Source organism: Procambarus clarkii, chromosome 1 (assembly GCF_040958095.1).
Source record: "Procambarus clarkii isolate CNS0578487 chromosome 1, FALCON_Pclarkii_2.0, whole genome shotgun sequence".
NCBI classification, from domain to species: Eukaryota; Metazoa; Arthropoda; class Malacostraca; order Decapoda; family Cambaridae; genus Procambarus; species Procambarus clarkii.
In genome coordinates this window covers 38,465,218-38,486,009 of record NC_091150.1, presented here as the reverse complement: position 1 = coordinate 38,486,009, position 20,792 = coordinate 38,465,218, and the positions used below count along the sequence as shown (strand labels likewise).

The 20,792-nt window shown below is 41.0% G+C and overlaps 1 protein-coding gene across 3 annotated transcripts; it reads right to left on the bottom strand.

Annotated features, from left to right (window-relative positions):
- Window positions 1–598: 598 nt before the first annotated feature.
- Window positions 599–16,992, bottom strand: LOC123769984 (uncharacterized). Of its 3 annotated transcripts, none has more exons than XM_069335580.1 (5): window positions 16,886–16,992; window positions 12,278–13,753; window positions 8,304–8,463; window positions 3,910–4,169; window positions 599–1,799 (listed from the first exon to the last, which is right to left on the bottom strand). In XM_069335580.1, exons 2-5 carry the CDS (start codon window positions 13,739–13,741, stop codon window positions 1,650–1,652), a joined length of 2,034 nt encoding a protein of 677 aa, XP_069191681.1. In that variant the 5' UTR covers window positions 13,742–13,753; window positions 16,886–16,992; the 3' UTR covers window positions 599–1,649. The 3 variants fall into 3 exon arrangements, with proteins under 3 accessions (XP_069191681.1, XP_045617511.2, XP_069191644.1); XM_045761555.2 differs by having other exon boundaries at window positions 16,823–16,968; XM_069335543.1 differs by having other exon boundaries at window positions 16,769–16,897.
- Between the last annotated feature and the right edge of the window lie 3,800 nt (window positions 16,993–20,792).

Genomic DNA, 20,792 nt, shown 5'->3' with positions numbered 1-20,792 from the left:
CCCGAAAGGGTACAAGAGGGACATTCAACGACAGACACGAAAAGAAACAGAGGCTTTACACTCACGAATGTGCCCCCACACCCACCATGGAGCCACAATTAGAGATAGGACACCCTACAAGAAGCTATCGCCGATCAAGCCGGGGCCCCCTAAGGGTGCGTTGTGAGTATACGCCCCACAAACGCCACCTTAAGAACCGTTAGTCCGTCGAGATCGGGTTCAGTGACGAAAGGGGGATTGACAAAAGGTTCCCCTCGCTCGAGACCTTGGGTACTACAGTTCTACGGGTGCAAGAGTAAGCCTCCTCAAGCACCCGGGCGTCAAAATAGAAGAGGTCCAAAGGAATAAGCAAAACAAGCAAAAGGTCGGCAGGAAACGACAAGCAGATAGGAGAAGAGGGGGGAGAAAAACAAAACAGAAGGAAAAGGAAAAGCTGTTCAGCACAATTAGAGAGGACAGCAGCAGGAGCACAAGGCTACAAAAGGACAGAGGACTGTCCCAAGGAGCATCACACTCCGGCAGCCGCCCACTAAGCCCCCCTCACGGCAACAACAGGATGAACAAGGAGGGGGGTTCATAAGGTAAAATAAACATGAAAACAGTACAACAAAACATTTATAATATTACATGAGCAGTATTATATTTACATTATAAAATGTCATACATGTATGGATGTTTTTGGGAGTGGAATGGATTAAATTTATTTCCTTTATTTTAAATGGGGAAATTTGTTTCTTAAGACTAGTTTTCCACATAACGAGATCGGTGCCAGAACGGATTAAACTTTTAATCGAGGTGCCACTGTATAATTCTATAAGACAGTAAAGGACAATAAATTTCTTAGTAGACCCAATAAACTGTAAAATCATTCTTAAGGAAGCAAAACTAATCTCATTAATTCACATCAGCATGTGAATTAATGTCCAGAGTAGGGATAATGATTCTGCAGAACCCTGCCCACAGTTTCTCAAAAATCAGGATAATTGAGCATTCTTCATAAACTTCAATATCCCTTGTCAAGTTCATCGGCAAGTCCCTGGGGAAGCATAATCACGATATCTAATGGGTGCCAAGTGAGGCGCACTGCCAGATTTAAAAAAAAAAATCTTAGAATGTTGTTCAGAACATTTTATACAGTACCTTGAGAAATGATGTAGGTTACCTCCAAAAATTTAGTTTTTAATACACTTACACTTATATTGGGTCTTTCCTTCACCTTCATTCATTTGTAGAACATTTCTTCAATAACATCACTGGTATAAAACCTAGACAATAACAATTTAAATCAACATTTGATAACAGCATTTCTCTGAATCTATGTATGATGACAGCTGCACTTTGAGGATTAACACTCAAATGAAAATGATACAGTAATCTGAACAGGTCAAATACAAATAAGAATGCCTGTTGAAAAATGCACCACTCTCCACCCTCCTTCCACCACCAAATCCTCCTCTCCCCACCGAGGGTCAAAATGGTTTTGTACCAATAGTGCATTACTGTGTCACTGAGGACGTGGCGCGAGACCTGCTATTGACAAACACTCATTCTCCCAGTGACACCACTCCCAACACCCCTTAGTATAAATCTCAGATAAACCTTTGAGTTATTTTATTTAAATAATTATTCTATATAATTTGTGTTTCACATTAGGGAATGAAGGCTCTGCCATTCCAATTATATATTTTTCTAAATTTCGTATAAAGTTGTTCTATTTCCAACTGTTCGTTTTCCACACATGTCTGTGATACCGAAATCTGGTCAGGAAGGCCCGAGTAAAATTTATGCAAAGCCTCAACCTGGAATGAAAAGAACCATATTAAAAATTCACCCACAATGAATGAGTAAATTTAAGAAGTATATATTTTTTAATAATATAAGTACAGTATATTTAATAATAAAAAGTATATACTGTATATAAATAAGAATACTTTTTTTATATCAAGAATTTGTCAGTCTTCCAACAGTATCCACTTAATTTAACAGCCTATATGGGGCTGTACCCTGGTCGTTATTTCCGGAGCTCCGGTATTTCCGAAGTCAAGTTGGGTCGGGTAATTTTTCAAGTAACATTCAGGTAAGATATATTTTATACTGTATAACTAAAATTAAATAAAGTTCATTGAGTAATTGCGTTCCAATTTAGTGCCGTGCCCTTCCTACTTTACTACAAATCTTGGTATCATCTGCAAATTTAATAATGTGGTTTGTAGTACTGTATTTCCATCTATGAGAAAATAATGATCATCATCATCATTATGATGATGCTGGAGGTGGTGGGGGTGATTTGAACCTGCACATTGGGTACTCCCAAGCACATGCCTAAACCACTGGGCAACAATATGGAGTGTGTCTGGGAGTACCCAGTGTGCAGGTTGAAATCCTCCTCATGGATCCTAACTGATTTTCTCACTGATACATCATGCTAATGTGATTTCTTTGTGCATTCTCATCTATGCCACAGGTGTAAATGCTATCTATCAGTGCTAGCTACAGGAAGCCACTGTTTGACCCCTTCAGAAATAATAATTGATACCTTTTTAAAATTATCAGACTTTTATAATATAAAAGATGTGTGTGTGTCTGTGTGCGCCCTTAAGACAAGGACACATAGCAACCTTCAAACTTGCATGAGGTGAGATGGAACTCTGAAGATGCATCCATAGGTCTAATGAGTCCTAATTGGGATTTCCAGGGCCCGCAGGTTGACTGCTACAGGAAGCCCAGGCAAGGTACTGCAAAACCGGCTGGGCCCAAACTAACAAGAAAATCTGCTAAAGATGAACCCCTGCGATGTGTCCAATCACGGGGGCCTAGAGGAGGGCTACCCAAACAACAGAAGTGGTCCAATAGCCAAACCAGGCAGACCCCCTCCAGGCAAGAAAAAAAATTAAATAAAACCCCCGCAAAAGGACAACGTCTCCAAGAGGAACAGAAACCGGTCGCCGCGTAGGTAGGCAAGCTGCACAGTACCAGCAAATATTCCCACTTCCTACCCAAGGCCAAACAGAAGCCACAAAAATCCTCAGCCGGACCCAAGGATGGGGTAAGAGTCGAGCGCCAAAGACCCCTACGGAAGTGGTTCCCGAAAGTTCTATGGAATGGAACCCTAGAACCCAAGGGTAGTACTTACAGGGTGCCCAGGGAAGAGAACCCCAAGCACAAGCAGCCCCATTACTATTCAAAGTACACCTGGTTTGCATCTCACAAACAGCAGAAACACACCACGAAGGCACACAACTGCACAGGAATCAGAGTCCAGAGTCAACGTCTGCCTCAGACAACATCAGTCAACAAACTGGATGGCTTTGGTAGTCAGCATGGGGTGGGGTCCGGGGCTGCATGGATAGGTGGTGCGGTGTAAAGTTTGCTCGTTTCCTCAAGTTGTAGGTCGAGTTCTGCCTCCCTGTTCTGTTTTCAGTTGCAATTTCTTGCCTAGTGGGGTTAGTTTTGTTATGTCTACCTTTCTGGGTGCCAACCCCGTTCAATGGCAGACATGGAATGCCCCCCAGTCACATGGGACTTCTATAGGACATTGCTCCCCTCACCTCTCTGAGGGAGGCCAGGTTTTGGCTTGTGATCCCCGATAGGCTGAATGCCAATTGACCGATGCCCCAGACTAATAGCTCCAGGGAGCCATAGGGACTCCCTTCAAAAATAATATTAAAAAGATTTTTTTTTGTTATTAAAGTGAAAGGATAGAATGAGAGAATGACCAGTGAAGGAATTAACAAGAATATCGGTGCTCTGTAAGGAAAGAGTATCAACGACAATGAAAATTCTATTCAGCATCATGAGCTCATTAAATACTGTAGATAATTTAATATCATATATGAAATGTTTAAAAAGCCTCTTTTAACTAATAAGCACTTAAAACAAAAAACATATACTGTGGTGAAAATGACTAACCTCTGAACTAGCAAGCTTTAGTTGATGTATTTTCTCATTGAATGAACGTTGAAGTTTGTTAGCGTCACCTTTAGAGCGTACATTCGTCTGACACTCTTCAATAAAATTAACAGATACCATTGCCATACTCTCTTGAAAACGCCGTGAGCTGAAATTAACATTTACAGCACATGCTCGTTTTCTGGGTGGCTCCACACCGTTTTCCTCAAATTCACGTTTCCGTTTCTGTGCTACTCTCGCTCTTGAAGTGTTTGATGCATCTATGTGGAGATGCAAAAACATTCAACAGTACAGTATTCAGAAAAGTATGTATACCAAAAACTCATTTAAAAAAGGATTAAAATAATGAGGGAATAAAAATAATGAGGTTCAATACTGGTGTTACGATACAACCATACAAAAAATTGTCAAGTGTCAGAAAGCTGGCAAGAGTCCACTAGGAGATGTTCAAATAAAGTGAACTAGGGTTGTAAATGAGGGTGAACAAAAGTAGACCCCTTGCCATTAGTTGATTAATTCCAATTAAGGCTATTCATGATCAACATATTATACATTTTCTGTAAATTTCATGGCAAATATTTTCATTTAACACCTTTTTTTACTCAACAAATTTGTAAATAAATAATATCACCATCAGATACACTATAAATAACATCTGTAGAGAATACTGTACCACAATATCCAGTGACACAATCAGTACATAATATTACTGCCTCAGCCTAGTTGAACTGTATAAAACTAAAAATTCACTAAACAAGAAGATATATTTTAACAATGCCCAGCTTTTCCTATCAAAGGAAACAAGGGAATAAAATCCAAAGAATGCCATCATGAATACAGCAACACCCATACACCAGGGGAATTTTTTTAGTACTGTACAAGAAAAAGTATGGCAAGAAATGTTTGAACTCTACCATCAACTCTTGTAGTCACATACTAAACTTTTCACATAATCAGGCACCCTTACTAGAACCAGATATTAACACAAGTAAAATACCCAGAGCTTTCAGAAATACAATAACATCTTTCCTATTTGCCAACAAAGTATCAAAACACACAAAACTATGTTCACTTTGTAATTGGCCTCTTCAATGAGGCAACTGCAATGTTTGCAGCTTTAACTGAAACTTACACTAAGGACAATTATGACAATGAGATAGGGATACTGGAGTATAATCTTTTCAAATGTGACAGAAACCACAGGCTACAGGTAAAGACACTCATCTGCACCGTGCTGCTGAACACCATGAACGATATGGTGGAATGAGAAAATCAATGGAATGAATATCACCGTGAAAAATGGTGAAAGAAAAAATGAAAATGGAAAGAAAAAATGATGGAAATGCTGTAAAAACCCGATCTTATCTTCCCTTACTTCACTCAACATCCCAGCTCAACACTGCTTGCAGATCACTGTGACCCTCAATGATCTGCCACTTAATATTGAGACAAATATTAAATGAGGGGAAAAACAAGAGAACGGATTATTAATTTTAAAACTAATGAATAAAAACTTAATTGTACACTGCCACCACCTTCCCATCCCTGAATCTGAATGTATTAGTGATCCCCCAGGAAGGAGAGAGCTCAATAATCATGAAACTCTAGAGCCTATGAATCTTGGGAACTAATTTATATAATTTTACTTTACTTATTGAGGATTCAGGGGCTTCCAATACCACACGAGAATACCACATATAAAAGGAATAACGCAGCATTAATCAAAGGGGAACAGATAACTAAACAAATACATTAATAAACTTTATTATTTAAAATCACGTATATTGAACACAAATTGAGAGAAATCCTACCTGTAAATACCCTACAAGGCAAATAGTTTGATTCAATGATGTACATGATCACTCCAGCACACTTTGCCTTAATGCTGCAATCTGCCAAATATGTTTAATGGCTTGCCCTCCAGATCAGATTTGTACCCCAGTGAAGCCCCAAGATACACTAACTCCCATTTCTTTTGACTACCCCAGGGAGGCTTTATGTTTCTCTCACGAGCTTGGCTCCAGGCTAGGAGCCAATCCATCTGTTGCACATAAAAGCAACACACGCCATACTAAATATGTTATAATTCCATTTCAATGTTACTGATTGCATTGATTGCAATGCAATGTTACCGATTGCATTAAATTTCCGTAGATTTCAATTATTTTGATTTTTATTTAATTATTTTATGTGACATTGCGTTGGAATTGAGCTGTGTTGTTTACCATAACGTTCATTTCTTGAGAAGTTTATTTTTTTTGTTTATTTTTTCATTTTTTCATTTTTTTTTTAACTTTTATTTAAAATTTTTAGTGAATGTACTGTATACTGTGGGCTGAGGTTGGATTTAAATTGTCAGGCTGCTATTGCAGGGGAGAGGATACTGCTTGACAGTGTTTATGAGGGTGTCCAGCTGCTGGTTTTCAGTGATGGGAACATATCGGAAGAGGGCGGGGGGGGGGGGGGGGAAGTGGGGAGGACGAGGGAGGGGCGGGCGGGAGAGTGGGGAGGACGAGGGAGGGGCGGGCGGGAGAGTGGGGAGGACGAGGGAGGGGCGGGCGGGAGAGTGGGGAGGATGAGGGAGGGGCGGGCGGGAGAGTGGGGAGGACGAGGGAGGGGCGGGCGGGAGAGTGGGGAGGACGAGGGAGGGGCGGGCGGGAGAGTGGGGAGGACGAGGGAGGGGCGGGCGGGAGAGTGGGGAGGACGAGGGAGGGGCGGGCGGGAGAGTGGGGAGGACGAGGGAGGGGCGGGCGGGAGAGTGGGGAGGACGAGGGAGGGGCGGGCGGGAGAGTGGGGAGGACGAGGGAGGGGCGGGCGGGAGAGTGGGGAGGACGAGGGGGGGTGCAGGGGAGTGGAGAGGACGAGGGGGGGTGGGGAATGGTTGGGAGGACGAGGAAACGGGGAGGATTGCTGTGGTTCAGCAACACGCATGCGTTGCTGGGTACAGCTAGTAGTAATTATAAATGTGGTGATTGCCCCCCCACCCCTTTATACAAATCACCAGATGTAAATCCTTAGCAGTTCAAAGACCAACTTATGAAAATAGACTACCACTTAGAAAACCTCACAAACCCTAACCCATTCATCATCTTGCTTAGTGATTTCAACTTGGGGCATCTAAAATGGAAAAATGTGGCAAATACTGTTATACCAGAGTGCGTCCCAGGAAGTAGTCTAAATGAAGTTACACACAAATGACCTCTTGTAGATGTGCAAGTTTTTCTTCAACAATCAGTACAACCCGTCCTCACACTAAGCTGTTGAAAGAAGCGGCCATCCTCCCCAGATGCAGTCATCAATTTTAACATACTGTGTATTAAAAATTGGTTTGTTCAATTATATAAATTAATATTATACATAAAAATTCTATGTATAGTTAAGCATAGGTTAGGTTAGGTGTTTAGGTTCTGTTGGAAATTATTTGTATTTGAAGTACGTAGGTGAAGCATTTATAGAATTGTGGTTCAAACAGAGGACGTGAGCACTTGTTCCGGAAGTGTTCAGATGTCATCAGTTGTGAGTTGTGTGTAAACCTCTTCATTCATAAACAGGAGGTTTGGCTGCTGGATTAACGAGCTTGGATCTTTGGATGTGAGGACGGGTTGAACAGTAAAACCAACAGTCAAGAGAGAACCAAAAGAGCATAAGCTCAGACCTCTGCAAGTACAGGTACAGTCAAATCCCATTATGCTACAGTCAAAAAGTCATCCCCAACAACACAAGACCCACTGCAGAAGGTGCCAGAGCCCACGAAGGGTCAAACAAGACTCAAGGGCCCAACTCTGACTACCCCCGAGCCTCGTGAACAGCATAAGAGGGCTCTGGAGCAGAGCCATTGTCCACACCCACTGTTACCATTAGCATCCACTCAATAAACCTTCTAAATAATGGGTACCACTTAAAAATTTAAATCTATTCCCTAGAGTACAGGGGAAGAGACATATAACTTACACTTGGAAAATACTTTAAGGACTGGTTCTAAATCTGCACACAGAAATAACACCACATGCAGCTAAGAGGTCATGGCAGGAAATGTATAAAAGAAACATTAAAAAGCAGAGGTTCAATAAGCATACCGAGCACAATGAAAAAGAACTCGGCATCAAATGCTCAAGACTTTTCAACTTTCTTCCCGTACACATATGGAGAATGAATGGCTGACCTCTCACAATGTTCACAAGAGAAGTTGACAAACACCTACAAAGGATACCTGATCAACCTGGCTGTGACTGTCAGGCTGCAAGCAGCCACACTGAACAGTCTAGTTGATCAGACCACCAACTAGGATGCCTGATCAGAGACAGTAGTGAAAACATTGACCCACCAAATTATCGACAGGTAAATGACACACAGATAGCACAAAAGGCCACTCATAAAATCATTCAGCACCTTACCTTTTAAGGCATTTCTTTGAGCTCTCCATCTTCTTGAACTGCCATTATACGTAAGGTTTACATTAGGGTCTGGCACAACTATGCTCTTCCACAGTTTGCGGGACAACTGATATCGTTCTTCATCTGTCTCCAGTTTAGCCAAGTAACTCCACTTAGGATCCTAAGTGGGGAAAAGTTTTTACAATTTAAACTTTGTTTTACCAATTTAAAATTTGTAAATACTGTACTACATATAACTAAATAATTAAGTGTCTTAAGGTGAGGGAAAGACCCAATATATATGTAGTAAGTACAGTGGTACCTTCGTTTATGATCCTAATCCGTTCCCAGAGATGTGTTGTACACCAAAAATTTGTAAACCAAAATGAATTTTCTCACAAGAAATAATGTAAATTTAATTAATCCGTTTCACCCCCCCCCCAAAATATTAACTTAAAAATACATTTTATACCGAGTACCACTCATTGTGTATTACAATACAGTACTGTATATATTACCTTCTTTGAGGACTTCTTGGTGTATGGAAGACAGTGAAGAAAGGGAGGGGGGGGGGGAGGAGGAGGAGAGCTGTTATTGTTTGGAAGGAGAGTCCCGTTCCATTATAACATCAGGCAGTGATGACTTTTCTGGGGCGCACACACTCCTACATTTTGCAGGCATACCACCAGGACTGTTTTGCTCACTGCTTGTTTGGCTCGCTAAAAACTTGTCTGAAGTGAGACATTACATTTCATTAAAAGTTAATGCAACAGCCTGCAACAGCTTTATCTGGGTGAAACTTTTCAGCAAAAAATTGCAGTTCTTCCCATATTGCACACATTTCCTTAATTTACCCTTACACTGCTCAGGGGTCCTTGGGACATTTACACCCCTGTGCGCTTGGAAAAGGTTATGGAACCAAGGAAAGAAAGTAGGGTAGGGAAAGAAAAGCACAATGCACTGCACAAGATATCTCAGGTGTTAAAATGGTAGACCTGGTGTCTTGCTTCTGAGGAAGACATAATTTGTTATGTTTTAAGTTGAGGATGGCTTTTTCAAATTGATAGTGCATGCATGTGCAGAAGGCAGCAGGGTGGGACTCGCCACAGTAGATGCAGCGAGTTTAGGAAGAAAAGCAATCTGTCTTGGAATGACCCTCCATATGCAAGGTCTTGGATTTTCAATATTAACAAGAATTTGCCAGTCATTTAACAATGTAGAATTCATGAAAATCTCTTTGTAAAGCCTCCATATTACTTACATTTCTTTCTTTATTATAAATCCTAGCATCAATCTGTATATTTGATGATGTGATTTGTAAAATTCTCATCTATATCATTGGTGTACAGGTATGACAAAAATGGGATGCCCCCCATATGGAACCCTGCAATACCCCACTCACATTTTTTTTTTTTTTGAGATATATACAAGAGTTGTTACATTCATGTACAGCCACTAGTACGCGTAGCGTTTCGGGCAAGTCCTTAATCCTATGGTCCCTGGAATACGATCCCCTGCCGCGAAGAATCGTTTTTTCATCCAAGTACACATTTTACTGTTGCGTTAAACAGAGTCTACAGTTAAGGAATTGCGCCCAGTAAATCCTCCCCGGCCAGGATACGAACCCATGACATAGCGCTCGCGGAACGCCAGGCGAGTGTCTTACCACTACACCACGGAGACTGATTTCTCTAGTCAAATTCACTGTTCCATTTAGGATAACCCTTCGCTTTGTTTTAACCATTGTTTCCTCCATGGCGCCTGACAGCCGAGTGGACAACGCTTCAGATTCATAGTGCTGAGGTTCCTGGTTTGATCCCCAGTGGAGGCGGAGACAAATGGGCAAAAGTTTCTTTCACCCGGATGCCCGTTACCTAGCAGTAAATAGGTACCTGGGAGTTAGAAAGCTGCTACGGGCTGCTTCCCGGGGGTGTAAAACAAAAAGGAGGCCTGGTCGAGGACCGGGCTGCAGGGACACTAAGCCTCAAAAATCATCTCAAGATGACCAAGATAACCTAACCTCTTCATTCTAGTATTCTACCATTTATTTCATGTGCTTTTAATTTCCTCGTCAGTTTTTCAAGGGGCACCTTATCAAAAGCTTCAGAAAAGTCCATATACAGTGGAACCTTGGGTTACGAATTTAATCTGTTCCAAGAGATGGATCGTAAACCGAATATTCGTACACTGAATTGAATTTTCCCATAAGAAATAATGTAAATTGAATTAATCCTTTCCACAAACCCAAAAATATTTACTGAAAAACACATTTTACACAGAATACTATTTTTTTCTATTGTACCTTATCTTTATTGAGGACTTGTTGGCATATAGAAGACTGAGGTGGTGGGGGAGGGGAGGTGTTAGTGTTTGGATGGCACGTCCCCTTCCATTATAACATCAGGCAGTGATTACATTTCTGGGGTGTACTCTCCTATGTTATGTAGGCATACCACTAAGACCGGGTTGTGGTTCACTGCTCGTCTCTAAAGACACTTTTTTCCCTTACATTTTAACTCTTGAAACATCAGTGTCATTAAAAAGGTTAACAACGGCTTACTACAGTTTTATCTGCGCGAATCTTTTCAGCAAAACAGCATGGGAAGAACTACAATGAAGACATTTTCCAAGCCAGATCAACCACACTCATACCGTCTTCATGTTTACGAATGATCGCTTTTCCTCCATCATCCTCAACTATTTTCTTAGGTTGAATTTTACCACCGACTTCCTTGGGACCCATGGTGTGATATATAACGAGACTTTTTCTAGGAAAAATAAATAATGAAATTCTTTACAGAGAATTCAAGCGCCATCATCATTAGGCGGGATACACTGATAAACTGAGCGTGCCTTGCCCTGCCCCCAGCAGAACCCATGTGCCTGACCCATACAAGTATCAACAAGAGTGTCATACTCATGGAGCAAACGTTTACACCCGTCAAATTTTATGACGGAATTGTTGTCGTACGCAAACATTCATACTCTGGGGCATTCGTAGACTGAGGTTCCACTGTATACTATATCTACTGAAAGTCCTTTTGTCTGAATAGCTGGTTACCTTTCCCAAGAATATGAGCAGGTCTGTAAGGCAGGAATTTTTTTTAATAAAATCATGCACCAAAACATTCACAAGGTGTAGGGCTAGTGAACTGGTCACACAAGCATAGTTATCTACTGTAATATGCTCCCCACCAACAGACAATGGAGAACAACTCTGCAATAATTTAATGTGATGAGACCCTATAGAAATAAACTTGAAGAGCTACCCAATCCCCCCAAAATGGATTGCTCTGGTGGAGGCAAGGAACACAAGCCAACTATGAAAGGTAACCCTGGCCCACAGAGAGAAATACAATGCTTGAGCACATGCAATGTGCATAGCATAAAACACAATTATAAAATATAAAAGGAAATCAATAACAAAGCAACTGCCCCCTAGAGAACAACCATTCTAGGAAAACCCAGCATTCGTTTACTGAAATCATGGAGCAGAAGATGGATCCAGTCAGCGGTGTGTGAAGTCGCTCACCAAGTGAGCGAGTGAAGTGGCAGTTTGGTATAGGCCACGAGTTACCTGGGATGCCACCTGGTAACTGTCAGGCACATCAGTTAGGATATTTACTTCATGGAAATAATAATTTCCAGTGTTTACATTTGGATTACCAATTTCTTACAAGCATTTACTAGTTTTGTTGTGCAAACCCCTTCTGGGGTAGTTTCCCTCAGTTTTAGGTTTATCCAACCTTTCATCACCTCAAAAGTCAGATTCTGGGCCTAGTTTTCTGTAGACAAGGGTGGGTCTCCGAGTTCTGGTGCTATTTGCCAAGGCTTGGCCAATCCACAGCTTAAGCCCTGGGAGCTACTGAGGGAGCCCCCCCTCCAAAAAAAAAAAAAAATACTATATTGTACTGTACAAGTGCATTATCTAGTCCCTTTTCAATGTAGAATGGCTAATATACTAGTAAATTGATAAGGATATACCAAATACCTACCTCATTGTCTTCGTTCTCCTGAGGATCACAGCTTACAAATGGCACTCTGTATGACTTTACAGACTCTTCCATGCCATCCATTTCAGATTTATTTGAACTAGATGCAACTTCATTTACATAAATAGCCTCTGGTACGAGCTTTTCTTCACTTAATACCTTGCTTTCTGGTTTCACCAGAGCCTGATCAGCACCTGATGATTCAGAAAGCCTTTTGGTCACATTTTGTCTCGGGACATGAGATGACTGACCAGTACATTTTGAACCACCACCACTATCTAACATTTTCTCTTTCCTGTCAGTAGCTGCATTATTACTGTGGCTGGCTTCACTGCTTAGTATTGCATGTGAATCTGCTCTATTTTCTCCCAGTAATCTATGGTGATCATTTGACACTGAATCTTTTACTGAACCTAGATCAATGCTTTCTGAGGTTTCATCCAAGATGATGAATTCTTCGTTAACCTTATCACGATCATCTACATTACTATCACTTATTGATATATTACACATTGATTCACTCAAGTCCACTTCACCTGTCACCTCTGGGGCTAAACTTTTAACAGGAGTAATATTTGCCTCAAGTGCACTTAAAGTAGTGGAATCCCATTTTACACTCTTATTCATAGCAGAAGTCAAGGCAAGATTGTCTTCAATTAAAGTGCATGCAATGCTATCCTCTACCTTTCTGCAAGAATCCATTTCTTTCACATTGGAATCTCTTGATGTATTAAGTGCACAGAGCTTAGGTTCACACCCTGTATTTTGGTATATATTTTTTTTCAGTTTTTCTTCACAGTGTTCTTGGCTGACAAGTAAATTAGGAACTTTATTTTCATCATTGAAGCAGTTATTCATATGTTCATCAAATTTGCTCTTAAGGGGAGTAGAAGACTGGCACCGAATCTCCTTCAAGAATAAGGATGGAGACGGACATACTTCAATTATGTCACCACAACTATATGGAGTTTCTGGCGTTTTTGCTTCTTCCAAATTTGTATTTCTTGTACATAAAATCCGTGGAGGAGTCATTTCTTGGGCTACCGAAGATTTCAAGTTAGACAAAATCTTTTTTTTGAGGATCTCCTTTGGTTCAGATGTGTCTTCATCAGAATCTAAAGCTAATAACTGTTTGGAACTCTTATTTGGGCTGCTGATGACAGTGGGGTTCTGTCTCGATTCATTTAGCACACTGCTATTGTTGACTGATGAAACATTACTTAGTAAGGAGCTGATGGAACCTGTCAAGTAACCATTGCCTAAAAAAGCATCATTTTTATCTAAACGAATACCATAGAAATGTAGGCACTTATCATCATTAATTTCATTAGGTTCGACGCCGAGAGACGTCGTTTCTTGTGTAGGAAGTTTCCTTTGAACATTATTGTTTGAAATTTGAGGCATCAAGCATGACACTGGCACTTGAGCCTTAAACAAATCTTCCACTGATAGTGCTTGATCATCCATCGTACTTTTAATCTGTGGAAAAAAAGAAAAAATCAAATACTGTACTGTACAATGAAATCAGCACCCCCTCCCCTCTAGAGGGACCCTTAGGGGCTTCAAGTTTAAATACAAATTCTCCATTATGGTATCTGTGCCTGGGGTTTTTCTACACAAAATCGTCTACAACCTCTAATTACTCCATACAAACCAGCAATTAGAACAAAAACTATGGCCCCAAAACAGCACTCGGCACCCTTACTTAAATCTTGGAATATTTTAAATATTAAGTCATTGCACATCCTCTCAAGTGTACTTTATATACTGTATGTATATAAATCTCCGAACTGCAGTGCTAATCCTGACCTTAAACACTTCATAAAGGATTGTAACAGGACCCATGGGCACCACACTAGAAACATCTATTTAATATTCCAAGAGTGACTTAACCAAAGTAGAAATGATCTGCAAATCAAGGGTCCCAAAATGTGAAATGACCTTCCCCATCACGTCAATGAATTCCCATCTCTCAACCAGTTTAAGCAAACAGGAGTCTTGAAAATGCTAACCAAACTCTCAACAGTTGGTTTAATTAGTTTAATATTAATTCAGGAGTCCAATTGCACAGCAGTTGGTGGTCTGCTCCGTCTGAAGGGTCTTGGGTTATATTCCTGCAGCCAGAGTCTAGTCAAAATTCAAATGTTTATTCAGGTAAAGTACATACAAGGTGTGATACAAACATTGATGGATTTATAGATAGAACTAGTACATACAATGCCTAGAGCCACTATTATGCAAAGCATTTCGGGCAGGAAAAACACTAAAGACTAAAACTTAATACTAATTGAGATTAAAGTAAAAATTGTGTTGAGAAAATATAAAAAAAAAAGGGGGGAACATGGCAGAAAAATAGCAAATATATAATTTGGTCGACAAACAGCATTATTTAAAATAGTAGACATGGGTTGACATTTAGGGGTAAGTAGTTTACAGGGAGTTAATTAGGTAGTGCTTAGTTTTTATCTTAAACTAGTTGGGAGAGGTACGTCTTTAACATGATTGGGAAGGTCATTCCACATTCTGGGTCCCTTGATTTGTAGAGCATTTCTAGTTTGATTAAGTCGTATTCTTGGAATATCAAAAAGGTATTTGTTTCTGGTGTGGTGCTCATGGGTTCTGTTACAACCTTCTAGGAAGCTTTTAAGGTCAGGATTGACATTACAGTTCAGCATTTTATATATACTTATATAATACACATTAGAGGATGTGCAGTGACTTAATATATAACATATTCAGAGATTTGAGTAGGGGTACCGAGTGATGTCTGGGGCCAGAGTTGGATATTATCCTAATAGCAGCTTTGTGTTGAGTAATTAGAGGACGTAACGATTTTGGGTAGTAGAACCCCAAGCACAAATACCATAGTTGAGATAAGGATAGATGAGGGAGTAATAGAGCGTCACCAGGGCAGGGTGAGGTACATAATATCTGATCTTAGAAAGAATGCCAACAGTTTTTGAATTATTTTTTTATATATTTAGAATGTGTCCCTGGAAATTTAGCTTGTGGTCAATGAAAATGCCAAGGAATTTGCCATCTATTTGTTACAAATTTGGGTATTGTTTATCCTGAGATTTATTTGATTTGAGGATTTATTGCCAAACAAAATATAGAAAGTTTTGTCAATGTTGAAGGCGAGTTTGTTGGCAGTTAGCCAAAAGATAGATTTTATTTAGCTCAGTATTCACTGTGACATTTAGAGCAAGGGGGTCAGGACTGGAGTAAATGAAGGTTGAGTCGTCAACAAATAGAATTGGTTTGAGGCGTTGGGAGGCATTTGGAAGGTCATTAATGTAGATGGGAAAGAGGAGAAGGCCAAGTATGCTGCCCTGAGGAACACCAATGTTGATGGGTAGGGTGGGAGAAATTGAATTATTCACAGAAACTTACTGGTGCCTGTCAGTAAGGTAAGATTTGAGGTATTGCAGGGAGTGTCCTGACTCCATAATGATGCAATTTAAGAAGAAGGTTTTGGTGGTTGACAGTGTGAAAAGCCTTACGCAGGTCCACAAATAACCCAACGGGGAACTCATTTTTATCAAGAGCTGCATGTATCAATCATACTAATAAGTGCATCGTTAGTGCTTTTTTTGGGTCTGAAGCCATATTGACAAGAGCTAAGTATATTGTGTTTGGCTAGATACGAGTAAAGCTGCTTGTAGATTAGTTTTCCAAATATTTTTGACAAGTTTGGCAGGATTGATATAGGTCTGAAGAGCAATGCAATACTGAAGAGATATTGAAGAGCAATGCAATAGCAGGAACTAAAGATCTGGAGGCTTTTTTGTAAATTAAAGTTGGTATCTCCTCAAGGGCACTAGACTTGGTTTCAAGGGAAAAGATTATCTCATTAACATCAGTGGAATTTGCAGGCGTTACGTACAGAGACTGTGGATAGTTACCTGTAAAATAGTCCTGAACATCAGTACTGGAAGATGGAATAACAATTACAAGGGATGACCCAATGGAAGTTTTTTTTTTTCTAGCAGGGATATTCCTGCGCGGGCCCTAAGCATTCTGGCTGGCCCACTCAAACGGAAGAGAAGAACCTATTGAGCCCAATAGCAGTATCAGTGGCTGTAAGCTGACCATCGTTAATGGACAGGAGTATTGGTTTGTTATTTAAAATCTTCTTTGATCCCAATATTTGTGAAATTGTGGTAAATTTATCTTCAGAGTATTTAATTTTAATTTTTTAATTTTTTTTTTTAATTTTAGTTTAGTTCATTGTTATGATCTAATTTAACACTTCAATCTGTCGGTGGTACAGTACTGGAAAAGGTTATGGAGGAACACAACAGGCTCAAAAACTGTTGACCCAGCAGTAAACACGCAGACAGGAGTTGGGCAACTGTTGCATCCTGAGAAAGGCGAGTGCCAGGCCATGGGGCACCTCGATATGCTTAACAGTCCCCCCACCCACCACCCCCGTGGCCCAATACTGTCCACAAATTCCATCTCCGCCCTAATGCTCTTTAAGCTAAGCAGTACCTGACGAGAGCGAACACTCCTATTTCATGAAGCCGTGAAGGTGGGAGAGAGTACCTGGAGGAAGGCGTGTGAGCGTGAGGACAGCAGGCCACCACCTGCACCACGCGCCGCACTGACCTGCAACTGTGTGGTGCGCTGCCCGGGTCGCCCCGCACCTCACTGCTTCACTCGTGTGATCCCGGCCAGGCGGCAGCCTGTACTTCCCTAGTTGGGTCGGCACTCTTTGATCCCGCCTCTCTTCTGAGGTGTACAGATTCCTGAGCCTACTGGGCTCTATCATATCTACATTTAAAACTGTGTATGGAGTCAGCCTCTACCACATCACTGCCTAATGCATTCCACCTGTTAACTACTCTGACACTGAAAAAGTTATTTCTAACATCCCTGTGGCTCATTTCGGATTCCACCTGCGTCCCCTTGTTCGCGTACCACCCGTGCAATGGGTTATTTTTTTTGTAATTTAGAGTTCATCCATGAACTGTGAATATTTATCTGAATTTACCTGCGAGCCACTGCTCTCTAGTGACCTTGACGGGGTCAGGAAACCAGGGGCTTGTTAACTGTCCTTTCCCCCCCCCACTCCAACCAGATTTTTAATAAGTATATAATAAGTATATAATGTCTTGCCATTCAACTCTTCGGTAGGTCCAATGGTTTACAAACCCTACAGCTGAAAAAGCATTTTCTTTTTTTTGTCTAATATTGTGGTATTGTGGCTTGAAGAGTTTAAAGCTATTGCCCCTTGTATATGCAATATATTTAGCGTCTCCGTAGTACAGTTAGGTTTGTTCGCGACTCAATCGGGAATTCCGGGTTAAAATCCCAGGTGGGACAGAAATGGTTGGGTACGTTTCTAGTAAAAGTAAAATAGAGTAAAATAAATTTTATTCAGGAAAGTACATACATTGTTGATTTATAAACATAATGTTTGATTTATAGATAGAGCTAGTACATACAATACCTACAGCCACTAGTACGCATATAGCGTTTCGGGCAAGGTAAGCCAATAGATACAACTCTAGGCATTCCTCAAGTTGAACTATTAAATACCACAATGATTAATATTATAATGAAAGGCTTATTGACATTTATCCACAAAAGTCTGAAAAACATTATTGTTAGCTATGCAGATGATATTCTTCCATATACCAAAACCCACCAAGATATACAAACTTCCTTAAATTGCATACACACAGCTTGTGAAAGAGTTGCTTTTGCAATCTCCCCTGCACCTAAAAATAAGTTGTTCAACAACAGCAAATTGGCAACCACAAAACTAGACAACAAAAACTAAAGAGTGATGACATACTTACCGAGTATAGATCATGTCAACTCTTTCAAATACGTATAGTAGAGTCTGCCCCTCGTACCTTGGTTACTATTACAAAAATACATTGAAAATCTCAAAAAAGATTCTCGAGAGGTACAATGCTGTGCAAATATTAGAACAGCTAAAAAACGTATATATATATATTAGCGTATATGAGGTCTTAGACAGTCAAGTACCTGCCTTAGTTATTAATCATGACAAAACAGAGCACAGAATGAGTGAATAGAGAGAATATATAGTTTTAGTTTAGTTCATTTATTATGCACCCCATACCCATCTTGTGGGCGGTAGTGGAAAGGGTTACAGAGGCACATAATGGGCTCAGGGACTGAACCCCACAATTCATTTAGCTAAGCAAGTTACAATCTTGATGAGCTAGTTACAAACATTAATATAAGTCGTCACATCAACAATGGGTTCGAGATCGACCTCAAGTACAGGTTCTAAATTAAGCAACTGACATATGTGGAGAGCTAGTGTCACAATTTATATGTTTGTCCTGCACACCGCCCCCCATCCAGTGGGCAGCGGTGGATAGGTTACAATCACTCAGTTACTACCTACAGTTAGCAAACTGGGGATATTTGGCTAAAAATTATAATTATGAGTAAACTGTTAACAAAAAATGTAAAGTTTCTTGTTTTTGTTTTTTTACTTGGCGGAGCGGTTGAGAATAGTGTAAGAGGAGCGTGGGGGGTCGCGGAGCACAGAGCCTCCAGCTAGTCTCCAACACCTGAATAAACATTTGAATTTGAATTTGAATTTGAATTAGTGCAGTTGCTCCGTCTCCGTACAGTTGACGCCAGGTATGTGTGGCGCCTCTGAGAAGCCAAACTGCAGAGCGATGATTAGGTACGTCACCACTGAACTCGCCACCTGAAAAAAGAATCCCCCCCCCCCAAAAAAAAAAAGGTATATTAAAATGTCTTTATATCGTGTTTCGTGAAGAACTGCTGTAAGCAGTGTACATATGAAGGGTTGGCTGAGGTTTGTTTGTGGCGTTACTGATTGATTATTGCTTGGCTGTAATAATGTGAACCACAACAAAGCTCCAAGGTCACAGGGTGTCATGGTGGTCAATACCCAACATTGTCTAGACACACACACGCACGCACACGTGCGTGCACACGTCAAGTGTAGATATAATAGAGCCCAATAGGCTCAGGAACCTGTACACCTGTTGATTGACGGTTGAGAGGCGGGACCAAAGAGCCAGATCTCAATCCCCGCAAGCACAACTAGGTGAGTACACACACACACACACACACACACACACACACACACACACACACACACACACACACACACACTAGTGCTGGGTAGACGGGACACCACGAGCGTAGCTCTCATCCTGTAACTACACTTAGGTAATTACACTTAGGAAATTACACACACACACACAACCGGTGGCTGTGTTGATAGGACGCTGAACACGTGATCCTGTAGCCCGTTCGATTCCCGGCGCCGGCGAGAAACGATGGGCAGAGTTTTTTTCACCCTGATGCCTCTGTTACCTAGCAGTAAATAGGTACCTGGGAGTTAGTCAGCTGTCACGGGCTGCTTTTTGGTGTGTGTGTGTGTGTGTGTATTGTATGTGTGTGGTGTGAGGGGAAAATAGTAGTTAGTAACAGTTGATTGATAGTTGAGAGGCTGGCCGAAAGAGCAGAGCTCAACCCCCGCAAGCACAACTAGGTGAATACACATAAACACACAGTATGAAGGATGAAGACTCAGTTCACTCACCGAGAGTATGAAGCTCAGTTCACTCACCGATGGTATAATGATTCACCACACCAAGAATATAGTGACCTATATTGGCTGGGGAGCCGGTCGGCCGAGCGGACAGCACGCTGGACTTGTGATCCTGTGGTTCTGGGTTCGATCCCAGGCGCCGGCGAGAAACAATGGGCAGAGTTTCTTTCACAATATGCCGGTCACGGGCTGCTTCCTGGAGGGGTTGAGGCCTGGTCGAGGACCAGGCCTCGGGGACACTAAAAAGCCCCTAAATCATCTCAAGATAACCTCAAGATATAACCTAGTCTTACAGTCCTGAATTAATGCATGCTACCACCAAGGGTCTCTCGCGTCATCCACAACTTTGGCCTGGCCACAACTGCAGCATATGCCGACTTATCTAATGTCTATATAAATTAAATAGGTACTAACTAAAACAGACGAGTTAACTGGTAACCAGAATAATGGGGCATTAAAATAAATGATGCACTTACATAAAGTAATAACAATGGTTCAAGTTTATGGGTCCAGGTTAAGTACAGGATCGAGATATGAACACCTAGTAAATTACTTCAGTCACCCACTGACAAACAATTAAAGCTATTACCCTACATTACTATCACTGCTTATCTTTCCTGTCGTTTTAGCACTTACTAACATGACAAAATACAATACATGAAGTTATGACTGCCAGATATCTTAACCCGCCCTACAAGTTAATGCAGTGTCTTTATAATGCATTGCTCAACCTCACATGTGCATTGAATTTTGTATCTAGCTCATCAAGATTGTAATTTGCTTAGCTAAATGAGTTGTGGGGCTCTGTCACTGAGCCCATTATGTGCCTCTGTAGCCCTTTCCACTACCGCCCACAAGATGGGTATGGGGTGCACATAATAAATGAATTAAACTAACTCAACCTCACAACCTGGCCACTTGGGTTCCACATTTCCACTTGCC